The sequence below is a fragment of the Protopterus annectens genome, chromosome 6.part0 (assembly GCF_019279795.1).
Source record: "Protopterus annectens isolate FY-2018-M chromosome 6.part0, PAN1.0, whole genome shotgun sequence".
Lineage (NCBI taxonomy): Eukaryota > Metazoa > Chordata > Ceratodontiformes > Protopteridae > Protopterus > Protopterus annectens.
The window spans coordinates 806,801,530-806,818,151 of NC_056737.1; the positions used below are offsets into that span (position 1 = coordinate 806,801,530).

General features: G+C 41.5%; 1 protein-coding gene across 1 annotated transcript in view; it reads right to left on the minus strand.

Moving 5' to 3' along the window:
• The window catches only part of MNAT1 (MNAT1 component of CDK activating kinase), a 2,168,423-nt gene that overhangs the window by 1,392,416 nt on the left and 759,385 nt on the right, over positions 1-16,622 (minus strand). Inside the window, exon 5 of the mRNA XM_044074483.1 lies at positions 8,648-8,788. Within this exon, the coding sequence (XP_043930418.1) occupies positions 8,648-8,788 (141 nt within the window). The remainder of the gene's footprint in view (positions 1-8,647; positions 8,789-16,622) is intronic.

Here is a 16,622-nt window from a genome sequence, read left to right on the forward strand (position 1 = left end):
AGAGGGGAAAAAGCAAGCGAAAATAATACACTGAAAATATTAAAGGTTGCCTATGGGCAGCAATAATAGAAAATAAAAGCTATTTCCCCACACAACAAACAGGAATAAACTGCATAAAATATATCAGAAACACCTTAACTTGTGTTAAGCCTTGTTCTGCAATCTGCACAGTGTAGTGAACAACAGCACACACAGTCACAGTAAGAAATAAAATTCACTTGTTCAAGCAGTAAAAAACTCAAATATATGCCCTTAAATCAAACAGAAACCTTTTTAAACAGCATAAACAAGAATTTACTTAGAGATTCCATTGTCAGAAATGAATAAAAACAAAATGAAAACTCCAGCAAAGCTTGAACTTCCACTGAGTGACCTGCCAAACATCTTGTATCAGAGGCACACGGGATATAAGCAAATGATCCTTATGAACATCAGGTGTTTCAGCTAATTGGCGATTCTGAATGTCCATGACTGGCTTCATCGTTTTACTGGACAATTTCAGGCCAATAAAGCCAAACACCACTAGCTGTGGATATGCATATTCTGGCCTTATTATGACCTCATCAGCACAGAACAAGCATAGTGTTTGACTAAGCCTTACAAACACAGGGCTGTTATACCCAGCTGATGTCCATTATCATTAGGGTCACTGCAAAAATATCCCAAACAACAAACTAAAACAATGAGTGAGAAGGTCACTGAAAAACCAATCAGTAAAAACAAAATGAAAACTCCAGCAAAGCTTGAACTTCCACTGAGTGACCTCTCAAACCTCTTGTATCAGAGGCACATGGGATATATGCAAATGATCCTTAGGAACATCAGGTGTTTCAGCTAATTGGCAATTCTGAATGTCCATGACTTGTTTAGTCGTTTTACTGGACAATAACAAGGCCGAAATATGCATATCCACAGCTAGTGGGTTTTGGCTTTATTGGCCTGAAATTGTGCATGGTCTAATGTCAAAGTTGACTAAATGTGAAGATTAAAATGATACACAGTAGCAATTCAATCAGGTGCTGCAAGTATCACATATCCTTGTAGCTACAGAGAAACAGATAACCACACAGACTCATATGAATTACGAACATACAGAAAATGCAAGCACAAATAAATCATATGACAGGTTCTGCTATCTTCTAAGTCAAACCACTGTCCTTGTGACCCTTCCAAGAACTGCCTTTACAAAACAATAGAGCTATCTTCTTTTTCACACAAAGGGCATCTTTCCTCAAAAAAATACATATTCTATAATTTACCAGCTCTGTGGTGCAGACGGATGAGGCCCTATGACCTAGACAGCCTGAGATTGAATAGCAAGCTGGATGCTGGAGAAGCCAGCCAAAAAGCATGGGAGTAAGCAGCTGATGTGGGCTTGCCTTTCCAGGGGGAGGGAAGGCTGCCAGTCCCACTGTGCTGGTGGCACCTGTTGGCAGGTCTAAGAATATAACTGTCTCAACTGGAATCGTCTAAAAAAGGACTGACAAGACACACTCTTGTGTTGCAACCAGATGTACATGCCTGTGTAAGCACACATATGCCAATAAACCTGACCATGTGAATCCTGCTCTGAATGAATGAAAGGCAGAGCAGTCAAGGAAGACCTTCACAGCTGCTTGTATAAAAAGAAGTTATGTACTCACCATAATGTTACACGTTTGTAGTCCATCTCGCCCTTCATTCTTACATATGGGTTCCAGTCGAGGACTCAGCCGATTACAAAGCTCGAAGTCTCTCAATTGGCTCGTGGCAAGGTAGGTATCCCATACTGCACTAGTAAGAAACCCCAGATCTTGTTTGCTGCTATCTAAAAAAAGTGATAGAAAATATTTCCACAAGGAACAACAAAGATGAAAGGTCTCCACCCTACAGAAGATAAATACTATCTTGTCTCCAGATCCCCCAAGGATACATGGATGGGGGTAGGTGGGTGGGTTTGTAAGAATGAAGGGCGAGATGGACTACAAACATGGAATGTTATGGTGAGTACATTTATGTTCTGTAGTCCTATCTCGCCTTCATTCTTACATATGGGACAGCGTCCCTAGCACCTTTTTCTCGGGTGGCTCACGGGAATATACTCCTAAGAACCATGGAACCAAAGGAGGCTCTACCCCTAGAGGCCAAATCCAATTTGTAATGAGTAAAAAATGTATGAGGGGTAACCCAAGTTGCTGCATCACAAATACTGTCAATTGGGACTCTGGCTTGAAAAGCAGCAGATGCGGATATGGATATGGTAGAATGAGCCTTAATTTTAAACAGGAGTTCCTTGTCATTGGAAGAGTAAATAAACGAGATACAGTTTGAAATCCAATTTGATAAAGTTATCTTAGAGACTGGCATACCTTTTCTTGTGTCAGAAAAAGATACGGACAATTGGTCTGATTTTCAAAGCTCCTTGGTTCTATGTAGATAGAACCTCAACTGTCTATGAACATCAAGTTGATGAAACTTATATTCTGCACTGTTTGAATGATTAGGAAAAAAGACTGGCAGTTCGATAGTTTGATTCAAATTAGACTGAGAGCAAACCTTGGGGATGAAGGACAGACTTGCATGAAGGGAAACTCTGTCTCTATGAAAAATCAACTAAGGAGGTTTGACTGACAGTGCTTGGAACTCTGACACTCTTCTGGTGGATGTAACAGTTACTAGAAAAATGGTCTTCCATGAAAGGAGCTTCAATTCACAAGAATGTGCGGGTACAAAAGACGGGGAAGTAAGTTTGGACAGAATGAAATTTAAATCCCAAGGAGATATAGGTTCCTGAAAAGGAGATCTTAGCAAGGTAGTGCTTTTTAGGAAAGATTTACACAATCTGTGAGCCATAAGATTAGGCTCATGTTGTCCCAAATGAAAATTGGAGATTTCTGCCAAATGAACTTCGATTGTAGCAGCAGCTGACCCCTGATGAAAAAGTTTGGTTAGGAATTCTAACAGCAAGGGAATGGAGGCTGTGTAAGGATCTACGTTCTTTTCTTTTGCCCAGATAGAAAATCTTTTCCATTTGTTAGCATATAATGTTCTTGTATAAGGCTTGTGAGAAGACGTGAGGATATGAGTAAATGCAGGTGAGAAATCATGAAGCCTGACTAGGGATGAAAGTGGAGTAGCCAAGCTGTCAAGTTGAGGGTGTGGAGGCAGGGTGGAAGGTGCCTGACATGTGCGTCAGAAGGTCTGGAACTGGGTCCAGAGTCCATGGATCATCTAGAAGGTGAGGCCAGAGAAAGGGGAACCAAATCTGACGAGGCCAGTAAGGAGTGATAAGAATCATTCTGCTTCCCAAGGTCTTTGCTTTCTGGATCACCTTCAATATCAGTGGAAAGGGAAGGAATGCATAAAGAAGTCCCAGGGGCCAATTGTGAACAAGTGCATCTTTCGGTGTCTCCCCCGGGGGGGGGGGGGGGAATAAGGAAGAAGTAGCTGCTGCATTTGGCATTGATTGGACTGGCAAACAGATCACAGCAAGACTGTCCCCATTTGCGGAAAATCTGTTCCGCGACTTTCTGATTCATAAACCATTCATAAGGCATCAAGATTGCCCTGCTGAGCTTGTTATCTATCACATTGGTTGTCCCCAGGATATGAGTTGCAACTAGAAAGCGTTGGGAAGATATCGCTCACTGCCAAACATGAAGAGCCTCTTGACATAGGGGGTAGGATCTGGTTCGTCCTTGTTTGTTTATATACCATACCACTGACATATTGTCTGATTGGATTGCTATCGTCCCTAGAGGAAGAAAGTCGTGATGTGCTTGCAACGCTAGTAGCACTGCTCTCATTTCTAGGACATTGATATGCAAGTGAGCCTCGTGATCTTGCCATGTGACTTGGACAGTCCTGCCTACATAATGCCCCCCCCCCCTATCTGGGAGGCATCTGTGGTCACAGTAGCAACGGGGTGGCGAGGAATGAAAGGTGCTTCTGTCATTAGTTGATCGGGCTGAATCCACCAACGAAGGTCCTTTTTGTAAGATTCTGTTATCAGAATAGGATGAGACAGAGGCAGTTGTTGAAGAGTCCACTGGGAAAAGAGTAGCCATTTTGGATTCTCATATGTAGTCTGTCTAGCGGAACTAGAATTAAAAAGAAAAAGTCAAAAAACTGTAGCAAGAAAACAAAGACTCCAAGTGGAAAAAACAGGAAACTAGAACAGACAAAATCCACTGGAAACACCACACGGAGATGACCACTGTTGTAGAAAGCTTCTTTATTGGAAACAGGAACACACAAGCGCTTTCACGTAGCTGTACTACGCTTCTTCAGGGCGACAAGGCAGAATTTTCCAGCTTTATCGTAATCCCTAGCCGAGTGCAGAGCTCGATGGTTGAATCCCTGGCTTGTAGAAGTAGGTGCCTGGTGGTGGCGGTCAGGAGCCAGTCGTCCAGGTACGGAAACACTTGGAATCCAAGACGTCTCAAGTCAGCTGTCGGTACCACCATGCATTTGGTGAAGACCCTGGGGGCTGTGGTGAGACCAAAGGGCAGAGCACGAAATTGGTAATGACTGGCTCCCAGCAGGAAGTGTAAATGACTCCTTGATGCTCTGTCCATTTTTATGTGGTAGTACACATCTTGGAGGTCTATGGAGCACATCCAATTGTCTTTCCCTAACAGAGGGAGTATAGTCTGCAGTGTTACCATTCAGAACTTGGACTTCTTCACTGATTTGTTTAATTTGCTGAGCTCCAAAATGGGCCTCCAGTCCCCTGTTCGTTTTGGCACTAAAAAGAATCTGGAGTAAGTTCTGAATCCTATCTGGTCTGCGGGGATGGTTTGGATGACTCTCTTTTGAAGCAACTTTTGAACTTCTATGGTTGCTTGATCCCTGTGATTGGGTGGAACATCTGGGATTTTCTTGGGGATATGGGGTGGGAAAGAGAAGGGTATGGAGTATCCTCTGGTAATTATTCTTTGTATCCACTTGTCTTGGGTGATGTCATGCCAGGCTTCTGGATACAAAGATAAGTGACCCCCGACTGGCTCCAGAGAAGAGCGGTGAGGCCACACTTCTGGAGCGCTGATAGGGATGCCCACGAAAGGAATCGCGGCCACCCTGGTTTTGCAGGCCTCCCCACCTCTAGGGTGACGTCTACCATTAGTTCCTCCTCTTCTGCCTCTGAAGGAGGAATCACCCTGTGCATCCGGGAAAAATCTCTGGGATTTCTTAAACCACATTTTCCTACCTCTCTGACCCTTAGGGTATGGTCTAGAAGGGACGGAAAAACATACTCCCACAGCAGAGAGAGCTTTCCCTTCCTGCTCGCACCTGGTGAGTGTATCTTTTACCTTTGGTCCAAACAAAGAGGAACCGTCAAAGGGGGCATTGGTAAAAGTAGATTTGAAGGGCTCCGCAAAGTTACATAAACGCATCCAGGAGTGTCTCCTAAGGGAAACTTCTGAACCCGCAGCCCTACTCGCTCCATCTGCTGCATAGGATATCAGCCTCATGGAGGAGTTAACAATGGAGTTTAAGGTAGACAACTGAGCAGTAACCTTCTCAGGGACTCCTTCAGCTAATGTACCTTGGAGAGTATCTCCTAGCTCCTTTAGGAGATCTCTTTGAAGCCTAGTAAAATAGGTGAGGTAATTCAGTGATCTGATTGTAAATGCTGCTGAAGAGAAGATAAGCTTCCCATATCTATCCATCGTTCGAGACTCCTTGTTCGGTGGATGGAGAGATGAAGAAGTCTCCACTAGTTCCTTCTTTGTGGTTGCAGCCACCACCAACTACAGGCACACCTTTGGTCAAAAAATCTTTCTCTTTGGGGGCTGAAAGAAACTTGCTGGGCCTTCTGGGGACTGGTTCCACGGCATCAGGAGTTTCCCACACCTTTCGACTAACTAGGCCCAAGAGCTCATCGAAAAGTGGAGACACCCAAAAGGCTGAAGGTTGAGACCCAAAAGCCTTCAGGTACACTGACTCCTCATCAGAAGGGGTGACAGTCCACCAGCCGCCTCTCTGTTTCAGGATCTCCAAGATATCTACAAAGGAGATATCATCAGAGGATGACATAGGAGACCCTTCTGACTCCTCGAGGTCAGTGTCCGAGGTGATGGACTCATCAGGGGAGTCTACATACTTCCTCTTGCAAGTTCTATTCTGAGGGGGCTCCTCACTAGGGTATTCTGGGGAGGTCTCAGAAGACGGGGGCCACCCAACGGGGGCTCCTGTGGTTGCGGGTCTCTGCTGCCAAGAGAAAGAGATGGTGCTGAGACAGAGGTCAACTGGTGAGTGTCAGCTCCTAGACACCAAGGATGGTGCCGAAGGTGTCGGAGCAGAACTCAGCTCCGAGACAGACACAAGAGGTGCTGGAACAGAGGGTTCCACAACAAGTGGCACCAATAGCTCTGGCTCTGAAGGACCAACATGGCTCGGAGGAGGAACAGCAACAGGGAGTATGGTCTTAGATGGCTCCAGAACTGATTGGGTCGGAGCCAGCAACAATTTTGGTAACGCCGATGACTTCAAGAGTCTAAGCACTACTCTCTCTACATCCTCTATAGATAGGCTCTTGGAGGATCTGGATGATAAGGTAGGTGACCTAGACCTCTGCAAAATAAAAGATCTTAGCATTGGGGAGACCGGCAATAACTCTGTAGACCGGTTCCGAGGTAAATTTTCAGTGGTCGGCTCCGAAAAACTTGGGGCAGACACTGGATTGCCAATATCGATAACCTCGATCAGCTCTGAAGGTAGTGGAGCTGAAGAGGTGGATGGTTTATCCAATTTCGATATTTTTTGAGGAGGTCCAGATAAAATAGTCTGTGTGGGAGAATGTCTCTTGGCCGACTTGACCTTCCCTTTCTTTGAAGGAGATCTGGAGTGTGAGGATGAAGAGCTGGCTAAATCCTCCTCAAAGGAAGGCTTAAGGAGACCTTTCAGGATCAGTTTGCTCTTCCTTTATTGGAGAACTCGAGAACTGAAAAAGTGAACGAAATAACATGTTTCCTGAAGATGTATGTCACTGAGACAGTAAACACAATTACTATGTCCGTCAGTTATTGACATTTTTTGGGAGCATTTAAGACACTTTTTAAAACCCGAAGGTTTATGATCCTTAGACTCCTTAGACATGCTTACTCAAACATAAACACTAGAGAAAGCAGAAAGGAGAGAACAAGGTCCTCTAACTTAAACGGGCCTAGCCGTGCAAGAATCACTGCACACAAGGAAACACAACTGAGGACTAGGTCCTCTAACTTAAATGGGCAAGAACAACACACACACACACATGAGAAAAAACAGAGGACTAGGTCCTCTAACTTACACTGGCCTAGCCCTGCTGAGAAAATAAAACACCAGAAAAAGGTTAATAGAGGACTAGGTCCTCTAACTTAAACGGACCCAGCCGTAGACAGAGAAGAAGCTAAGTCAAGAAGAAAAGCTACCAAATATTGCAAAATCTCAACAACAGGCTAATTACTAGCTAATAAGAATAGTAAAAACACTGCACACAGCTATCAATAAGAATCCTATTCTAGTGAAAATACAATATTAGAAAAAGGTCCTAACTCAAACACGGACCCGCTAATAAGAGTAAATATATCAAAAAAACTAGCACACAGGCAAGGGATACCACTCGGGGAACAAAACGGGCCTGCGGAAGCAACGGCCAACAAGTTCTCAACAACAACTTCACAAAATGCAAAAACACACTACTATTTTCTACCTATAATAACTACAACTAAGCTATATAAACTAAGCTAATACTATATGCCAAAATTATCACTATGAACAATAATAATGTAGAAAAAAATCCAACTTAGCCATGGCCAAGAAAGAAGCACTTCTGAACTCGTAAAAGTGGCAAACGAGATCTGGGGTTTCTTACTAGTGCACTATGGGATACCTACCTTACCATGAGCCAACTGAGAGACTTCGAGCTTTGTAATCGACCGAGTTGGAGCCAAGGATCGGCTCTGAACCCATATGTAAGAATGAAGGCGAGATAGGACTACAGAACATTAGTCTATTTACCAATCAGCTCTCACCAGCACCTAGAGAAGCAATAAAAATAAAACAGACTGTAAGAGGCCTTATTCTGAGCAAGCACAGGGAGGGAAATCCAACTAGAAAATCAGTTAGAAAAAACATGTTCAGCAATTGGACAAATACAATGAATTCATCAACTGACTGATGTTCTTCACAAATTCCTCTCTATGTCATAAGTCAGCCAGTAAGCAGAAAAAGGCAAAAGATTAGATTTAAAATGCACAGAAAAGCAGTCTCTCTGCTACAGATTTTTCTAATTAGATCAGATCTGTACTTAGTGCAGGGCAAAGGGTATGACAGCTCCCAGCACAAGATGTTAGGGAGTACGATCAGCAGATGCAGATGGAGTGGAAGTCTAGTGATGGTATTCATTAGGGAACCACAAAGATATCAAAGCTTGATAAATAAATGCTGATACTGCATTTGTGTTTGCAATGAAGCTCAGTTTGTGCTAGTAACTGGGGCAAAATACTACTAGAGTTGAACTGTCATGGGAGTGGTCCAGAACACTTTTTTATTTTCTTTTTTCTTTTTGATTTATTTATTTAGAACTGGGCACCAAATGACACAGCCACTGTATTGAATTAAATCTTATAGTCTGTATTTTTTTTTTAAAGATTGTAACATGCATTTTATTTTCAGTACTTACCAAGTCATCTAAGAGTGCCTGCTTATTTCTCTTTTTTGCCAGCTGGTGCATTTTTTCTTCCCTCAGTATCAGCAGTCTTCTTTGCTCATTTTCCAGACGTTCCTCTTCCAAAGCTTCTTCCAAGTCTGCTTGCTCTCGCGTCTACAAAAAATGGTATTTAAAGAATTCACTCATTCACACCTACTATCTGTAGAATGTAACACTTTTGTCAGTCAATACATATTCTTAGGTTCCTCAGCATTTTCTGAAAAATCAGCTTAAACAACATAAACCAAACAAGTATAAATACCGTATAACAAGTAAGTATTAAAAAGATGCAAACAGCCACACATTCAGCAAAAAGTTGTTTTTTTTTTAATGAAAGACATCAGTTATATGAATGCTGTAAAAATTACAATGCATAAAAATTCAGAATGATATTTTTTCTAAATTTTCACAAAAAAGCAACTTTTCATATTTGGAAACCATAAAACTTAGACATATAACACCACCAGAGCTTTTGTTAAAGAGACTTAGGCTTTTACTTGATGACAAGAAATTCCTTTCTGAGCGCTTACTGAAATATTTACAGAAATACGAGAATATATGCAAATTTGTACAAGTAACAATATAAATACTAATAATCAGATTCTTTCAAGCATTCCAACTTACATATAGACATCAATGACCGTTTTTGTCAAAATCACCCAATTATAGTTTGTAAGTCTGTAGATTAGGAAATGTTAATTTACATATGAAAATACTGTACATGTTAATAATTACTAGCAAGCAACTTATAGTATCTCCAGCATAATACATAATACATGAACAATGACAACTTATTTTTCTGTCTCCAGCTATGACATTTCACGTATGACACACAATGACTCACTCATGTTCACTCAGCAGTGCGTCCTAGATTAACAAGTTTAAGTGTCGTGTTTCTTATTACAGCTTACCTTCTTATATCTTGCCTGTTATTAATTAGTAATTAACTTAGTTAAGGAATTTAGCACACAAAATGTCATTATACTGTAAGAACTGTGTCAGCGTGTGTCCGTGCAGCTAAGTACAAACTGAGAAATCAAGATCACGTAGTGTCGGGGACCAAAACCTTCCAAACAAACTCCACAAACCAATTATTGGTAGATATTTAAAAGTAGTTTTGATAGTACTCCAAAGCAGTAAAAACACGAGCAAAAACGATTACAAAATAACAGTCAAGCGCTTTCAACCCCTTGTATTGGGGCTTCATCAGAACCATTAATTAAAGTTTAATTGCAGTTTAAATACCAAAGATTAGATCATGCACCACGTCAAAGTTCACTGCATTAAAAATTTTTATAGAGGATATGTATGTTAAAACACAGGTATTAATTACAATAAAAGTTGAAACACAGTAAAAGACAATTACTAGCATTCTTCTCAAATGTGCAACCATAACACAAATCATGTGTTTGAAGAATTGACATTATAACTCATTGTGCTAAAGTGAAATCTAAGACAAGTTTGGGATAGAACATGAAAAACCAACTAGTTGGCAACATGGGATCAAATGAATAATTAATCAAAGCAGAAAAATATGTCATCTTAAAGTTTAGTTGAACTTAAGCTTGAGAACAGGTAAATGTGAAATATTATCATTAAGACTAAGGTACGATGATGATACATTAAGTTTTAACTGACAAAATAATTCTTTGCATTCAGTCCTAGGAGCACCTCTATTGTTTAATAGAATTGTTTTGAGTATCCCAAAGAGAAATTTGGAAAAATTAGTGCAGGACCATGTGTATAAATAGAGAATTGGTGGCACTGGATTTGCAAATACCATAGTTGTGCTCATAAATTCTTTTACAGAAGTGTCTTTCCATTTTTTCCTACATAAAATGTGGGACAAGCTGAAGAGATAGTTATGTAAACAAGTCCTTTGGAGCCACAGTATCCATCTGCCAGATGAATCTTAGTAAATGGATATTTTTCCAGGATATTAGAACATTGGCCACAATTCCCACATTTCCTAGTACATTTTGGGACCATCAATGATTTGCCATCCAGGTGCTGTTCTAAAATAGTTTTCACATTCTGGGGTGAGTTTGTCTGTATATATGCGCATATGCATATGTTTGTGCAGAATGTACAGCTGTCTCAATTCTGACTCATATTTTTGGTTTGCTTCTCATAAAAACATTGGTTTTCTGGCAGATTGCTGGGCACTGCAGTTATCAAATAATGACTTCATCTCCTTCAGAAAAAATGCTTGTAAATACAAAGTATACAAAAGTGTCAGGGTAGGGTGAGCACACATTAGTAAGATGGTACAGGGGGGAGGAGGAGAAGCAAAGGCCTTTAGGTGTCATAGAGGGGATTGGGGAAGGAGTGGGTGTTGCTAGGATCTCATAGCTGCTAATGCTGGGCCTGTTTCGCAGGGAGTTTGGGAAACACTGACAAGACCCCAGATTGTTGACAATGTATCTCTTAATTTCTTTGCTCATGAAGTCTACGTAAAGCCAAAAATAATTTAATAGCCAAAGTCCTAAAATTACGGACAAGCTTTAAATATTAACTAATTTAGTTAAGAAATTAAGAGAATGACAGGATATGTGCACCAGCATGCATTTTTCTGAGCCACAGGCACTATCAAAGTTGTTTGTGGCATTACTGACTGACTGTAATTCATGACTTACTAGAAAATAAAAATGTTATGAGTAGCAGAGCAGAAATATGAGGTAAAAAACTCATACGTTCTGCAAACATCCAGACATTTGCAAGGTATGTTGCTGTGTGGTGATTGATTTGACATGGCAGAAGTAGTGTCATACAAAATATTGTAATTGCTGAATCAGTATAAAACTAGTATTGCTATGGCTTATGGTTATGTGTGTGAGTGTGTTGCAGTATGTGTGTGTGTGTGGGGGGGGGGGGGTCATACTGTATTTAACAGTAAGAAGTTGACCACAATTTCCATCACAAACATCAGTGTTGCCATTATGCTTTTTTTTTTTTTTTTTTTTTTTTGAGGTGGCTGCAGTGTATTTTACAGTAACTATAACGCCAGGCACATTACAGGTGGCTATCTTTTCTGGTTTGGCAGAAACAGGATATGTGTTAAAGTAAATGTTCATTTACACAGTGCAGAAGTGGGTAGACCTACCATTTCACAGCGCTTTGTTCTGTTGAGTTCCTGGCTATGGCTATTTCTGTGCGGAGTCAGCTTGTTATTTCCTATTTCTATGTGGTTTTGTCTATGTGCTCTGGTTTCCTCCAATCTGACAAATTTGGAGCGCTTTTGCAAGGAAGAGTGGGCAAATATTGCCAAGTCAAGATGTGCCATGCTGATAGACTCCTACCCAAGAAATCTGAATTCTGTAATTAAATCAAAAGGTGCTTCAACAAAGTATTAGTTTAAGGGTGGGAACACTTATGCAACCAAAGCACGTTTTTTTTATTTTTTTATATGTATTCTCCTAACAGATTTGTTTGTTTTTCAATTGAATTTCGCAGGCTATAGGTCACATTAAAGGTGGGAAAAGTTTTGAAATGATTTATTGTGGTCTAATTTTTTCATATCACAAAAATCTGGCATTTTAACGGGGGTGTGTACACTTTTTATATCCACTGTACCTGGCTTGTCAGGGCAGTGTCAGTGTTTGTTTATTTGTTAAAAATAATTTCACAAATATTTATCTGTGGACACAAACAATACTACTAGGCACATGCACAACTCTTCTGAGTTCCAGTAAAAATGTCATGATCTTTCAAAAATAAGGCAAAAAATGCATCACAGAACATCCATCTTCTATGGCCCTGGCAACCCTAACACCCAGAATATACAAGTAATTTTTAACATAGACTTAGTGGAGGCACCTGCTCTAAATCCTGTTTATTTTCAAATCATCCCTGCTCAGAAGTGAACATAGTCACTACAGCTTGTGTTGGGGCTGGGGAGAGTGTGGTCATTATTTCTTTAATTTTACTCACAATTAAACCTCAGAGAGGTGCACAGAAGGTTGCTACAGTTTGTCTGGGAGCTGCAGGCTGTGTGATCATTATTCCCTTAGCCTTCCTCACAAATGTCAAAGATATACAGGGAGTCACTTTAACTTGTGTTGGGGCTGGGAACAGTGTGGCAATTATTTAACATTTGTCACAAACCTGAAGAATGTGCACAGAAGGTCACTATATCTTTTGTAGGAACAGTATACTGTCTAGGAACAACTTGGAATACATTACTTACATTACAATACATTATTTTCACTTACCTCACAATCATATGTCAGATGTGTAGACAGGTGACTTATCTTTTAGGGGCATGCTGTTTATATGTATCTGGGAGCAGCAGGTTAAAATATGTTACTGTGTTATATTTTTTTCTTTCAGTTTTGTCTCAGCTTGACATTAGAAGGCACACAGAAGGTGATTGCTTTTTGGGGGTATGGTTGAGGAGGCATTCTATATATATGTATGAAAGCAGCCACTTGAAATATGACTGCAGCCATTTGTGTCTTCACCTTCATTTCAGTCATACACTGCAGGCATACAGAAGGTGATTGTCTTTTTTGGGGGAAGGGGGTATGGAGGTGGACACTTTACCCACATAGGATCTATGTATTCTAGCAAGCATCTATGTATTCTAGCAAGCATTTACCTTCTCAGTTTATTGTGAACTACTATTTTGTCATTTATAAACATTAAGCCTTGGACATAACTTAGTTCTTCCTTGAAAGAAAGAAAAATAAATAACACTGAATTTTTCCCTTACTCATGACTTTTATTCAGGCCTTCACTGGAACAGAAACTTCAGAAAAATGCTGCTAAATACACCTCAGAGGATGTATGACACCATTGTTTCTCAGTGGCTGGCTGCCTCCACTATCCTGGATTAAGTCAATTATTTCCTGCGCAGGGTGTGTTAAAAGGATGCAAGAAAAAGTAAAGTCTAAAATGACACTGGATTTCTTTCTTTAGTCATGATTTCTGTCCAGATCATCACTGTAAGAAAAGATTGTTTAAAGAAAAAAAAATAGCTTTAAAATGCACCTCAGAGTATATAGAACCCCATGAGTTCTGGGAGGCCTAGCAGTCCTTAGACCCCTAGCCATAATTCAGTTATTTCCTCCAACAATGCAATCTTGGCCAATAAGGACATGTTCAAAGGAAGCAGGTAAAATATGTGTAGTAAGACAAATGTGAGAAAGGACAGAAAAGAATAAAAAATAATCTGGAGGGTGAGAAAAGGCCAGGATAGAAAGAGACTGGTGTGTGTGTGTGTGTGTGTGTGTGTGTGTGTGTGTGTGTGTGTGTGTGTGTGTGTGTGTGTGTGTGTGTGTGTGTGTGTGTATGGGGGGGGGGGCTAGGAGGGTTGAGATGGGGATAAAACCAAGGGCAATAATTCATAACAATTCATAATACACTGAAACTCCCTTTGGGATGGGCCAGCTTAATGTAGTACATGAGCCTGTTGTAAGTGTAAGAGCAATGCAACTAGAGTTCAGTCTATGTGTGCTAACATAAACAAAAATGTTGCTCAGGAGTAGTGGCAGCAATAGGGTGATATGAGCTCCCAAACTTGAAACTTGCTCTAGACTCTCAAAATGCAAACATCAGCCCTGTCAGTGTTTCAGCTTTCTTCATTTCAACGACATTCAAGAGGAGAAGGTAAACACTTGCACCACACCGCACTTATCACATAGTCTCACTAAATCTACACCACCAAAATCCACACACAGAAACACAAAAAAATTTGCGGAGGCTCTCAATAATAATCTGCTCAAGAAACAGAGACCTCCAAAGCAGAAACGCAAGCAACTTCCACCCCCCCCAACACAACCCAAATGACACACAGCCCACAGACTCAGTGTGCCACTCAACCACAGCCAATAAGACAAAACAACGTATCCAACACACTAGTCATAGGTGACTCTATAGTCAGGTACACTGATGTCCCACTCACCAGGCTAAACAAGGAGAAGGTTACTGTCAGCTGCCTGTCAGGTGCCAGGATCCGCCACATAACCCATGGACTCAGGTCACTCCACAACAAGTACAAATATGACTCTGTCACTGTCCATGTTGGTGTGAACAACCTGAGACGTACCTCCCTGGACGACATGAAAAGAGACATGGAAGAGCTCTCCAATCTTGCAGCCCAGGCAGGTATGACCCTAGCCCTGAGTAGCATTCTGCCATTGCCCAGAATGATACTGCTGTACAAGGAAAAAATGATTGACTTCAACAATTGGCTAAGCTTCTGGTGTTATTCTAAGGGTATCCAGTATCTGTCTGCTTGGGGTGACATGGTCGACAGACCATGATGCTTTGCCAGAGATGGCCTGCACATGTCGCCCCTGGGATTCCGAATACTGGCTAAGGCTCTTGCCGCCCCTATAGTGCCTTTTTTTGGCAAGGTTCAAATGACAAATTCACCACCGTAACAGGAACAGGCAAGCAAAAACTGATGGTAATGCTCCTCAATGCTAGAAGTCTAAATCTCAAAATGCACTCACTCGAGGCATTCCTTAAAATGGAGAACATCGATATCTGTGCAGTGACTGAGACCTGGTTCAAGGCTCCAGAGAGCACACTTGCACTACCAGGCTATAACTCATACCACACTATTCGGCCATGTAACCTGGACCAGAACACCAAAGGCGGTGTGTCCATATTCATTAAGGATATCCACACCTCCAGGCTAGTTGCTCAGCATAATGCATCCGAGGTTATCCAACTGTAACTAACTCTGGGCAAAACTGCAATCCAAATTGTAGCTTGCTACAGATCCCCCACCATGCTCCAGGATTCCCACTCCTCTTTTCTTGTGTAATGGAAAATATTAGGGTTCAACCAAACACCCTAATAATGGGCGATTTCAACTACCCCACCATTAACTTGGAAAACTAGTCGTGTACCAACTCCTTCACACAACGCTTTCTGGAATTCATAAACTCCAATGCCCTGGATCAACTTATCCACACCCCCACCAGGGGCAACAATATCCTAGACCTAGTCATTACCAACATGAGTGACCGGTGTTCCACACCTGAAGTCAACTCCTCTTTGTCCGATCTGACCATAAGCTAATCACTCTTGATATCCACATCCCGCCTCCACCCCCCATTAAGGAGACCACGGTAAAACATTTCTCCAAAGGCAACTTCTTGCTTCTTAAGACAGAAGTGGTGAACTTCATGACACCCATGCAGATGGACAATACAGTTACAACTGCTGATTCCTACACAAATGCACTCTATAAGCACTTCTACGATTGCATGAATCGTGTTATCCCAAACAGAACCAAGACGCTATCCTCCAAAAAAAAGGAAGCCAATCTGGTGGTCCCCTACCATAAACAAACTGTACAACAGAAGGAAGAAATTGTTGCAAAAGAGAGTAAAATCCTATGAGTGGAGGAGCTCCCTGGTCAACCTCAGTAAGAAGCTGAGATCCCTTATAAGATCCTCCAAAGCTAGCTACGAAAACAAAATCGCCACTAATTCTAAGGACAACCACAAAACATTCCATAGCTATGTCAAGAATCTCGATGGCAACACCCAGATCTGCTCTGAGTTACAGCACAAAGGCATGAAAATTACAGAACCAACTGATATTGTCAACATCCTGGCAGATAGGTTTAGTGCTACCTTTACTTCCCCCACCCCCTAAAGGGCCCATATCTATACAGGAAGAATGCAGAGTCCCTGTAATCACAACTACACAGCTAAAAGCTGCACTCTCTAAAGCCAAAAACACAGCATCCATGGGACCAGACAACATCCCAGGCTGCATTTTACACGAACTTAAGAACGAACTGGCTCCCCACCTAAGCACCATGTTCAGTCAGAGCCTCACATCAGGCTTTGTGTCCACTGAATGGCGTACAGCAACAGTTATCCCACTCCACAAAGGGGGAGCCACCACTGATCCCGGGAACTATCGCCCTATTAGCCTGACGAGCCTGGTCTGCAAGGCCATGGACCGTATCATCATGGAACTCGTAAAC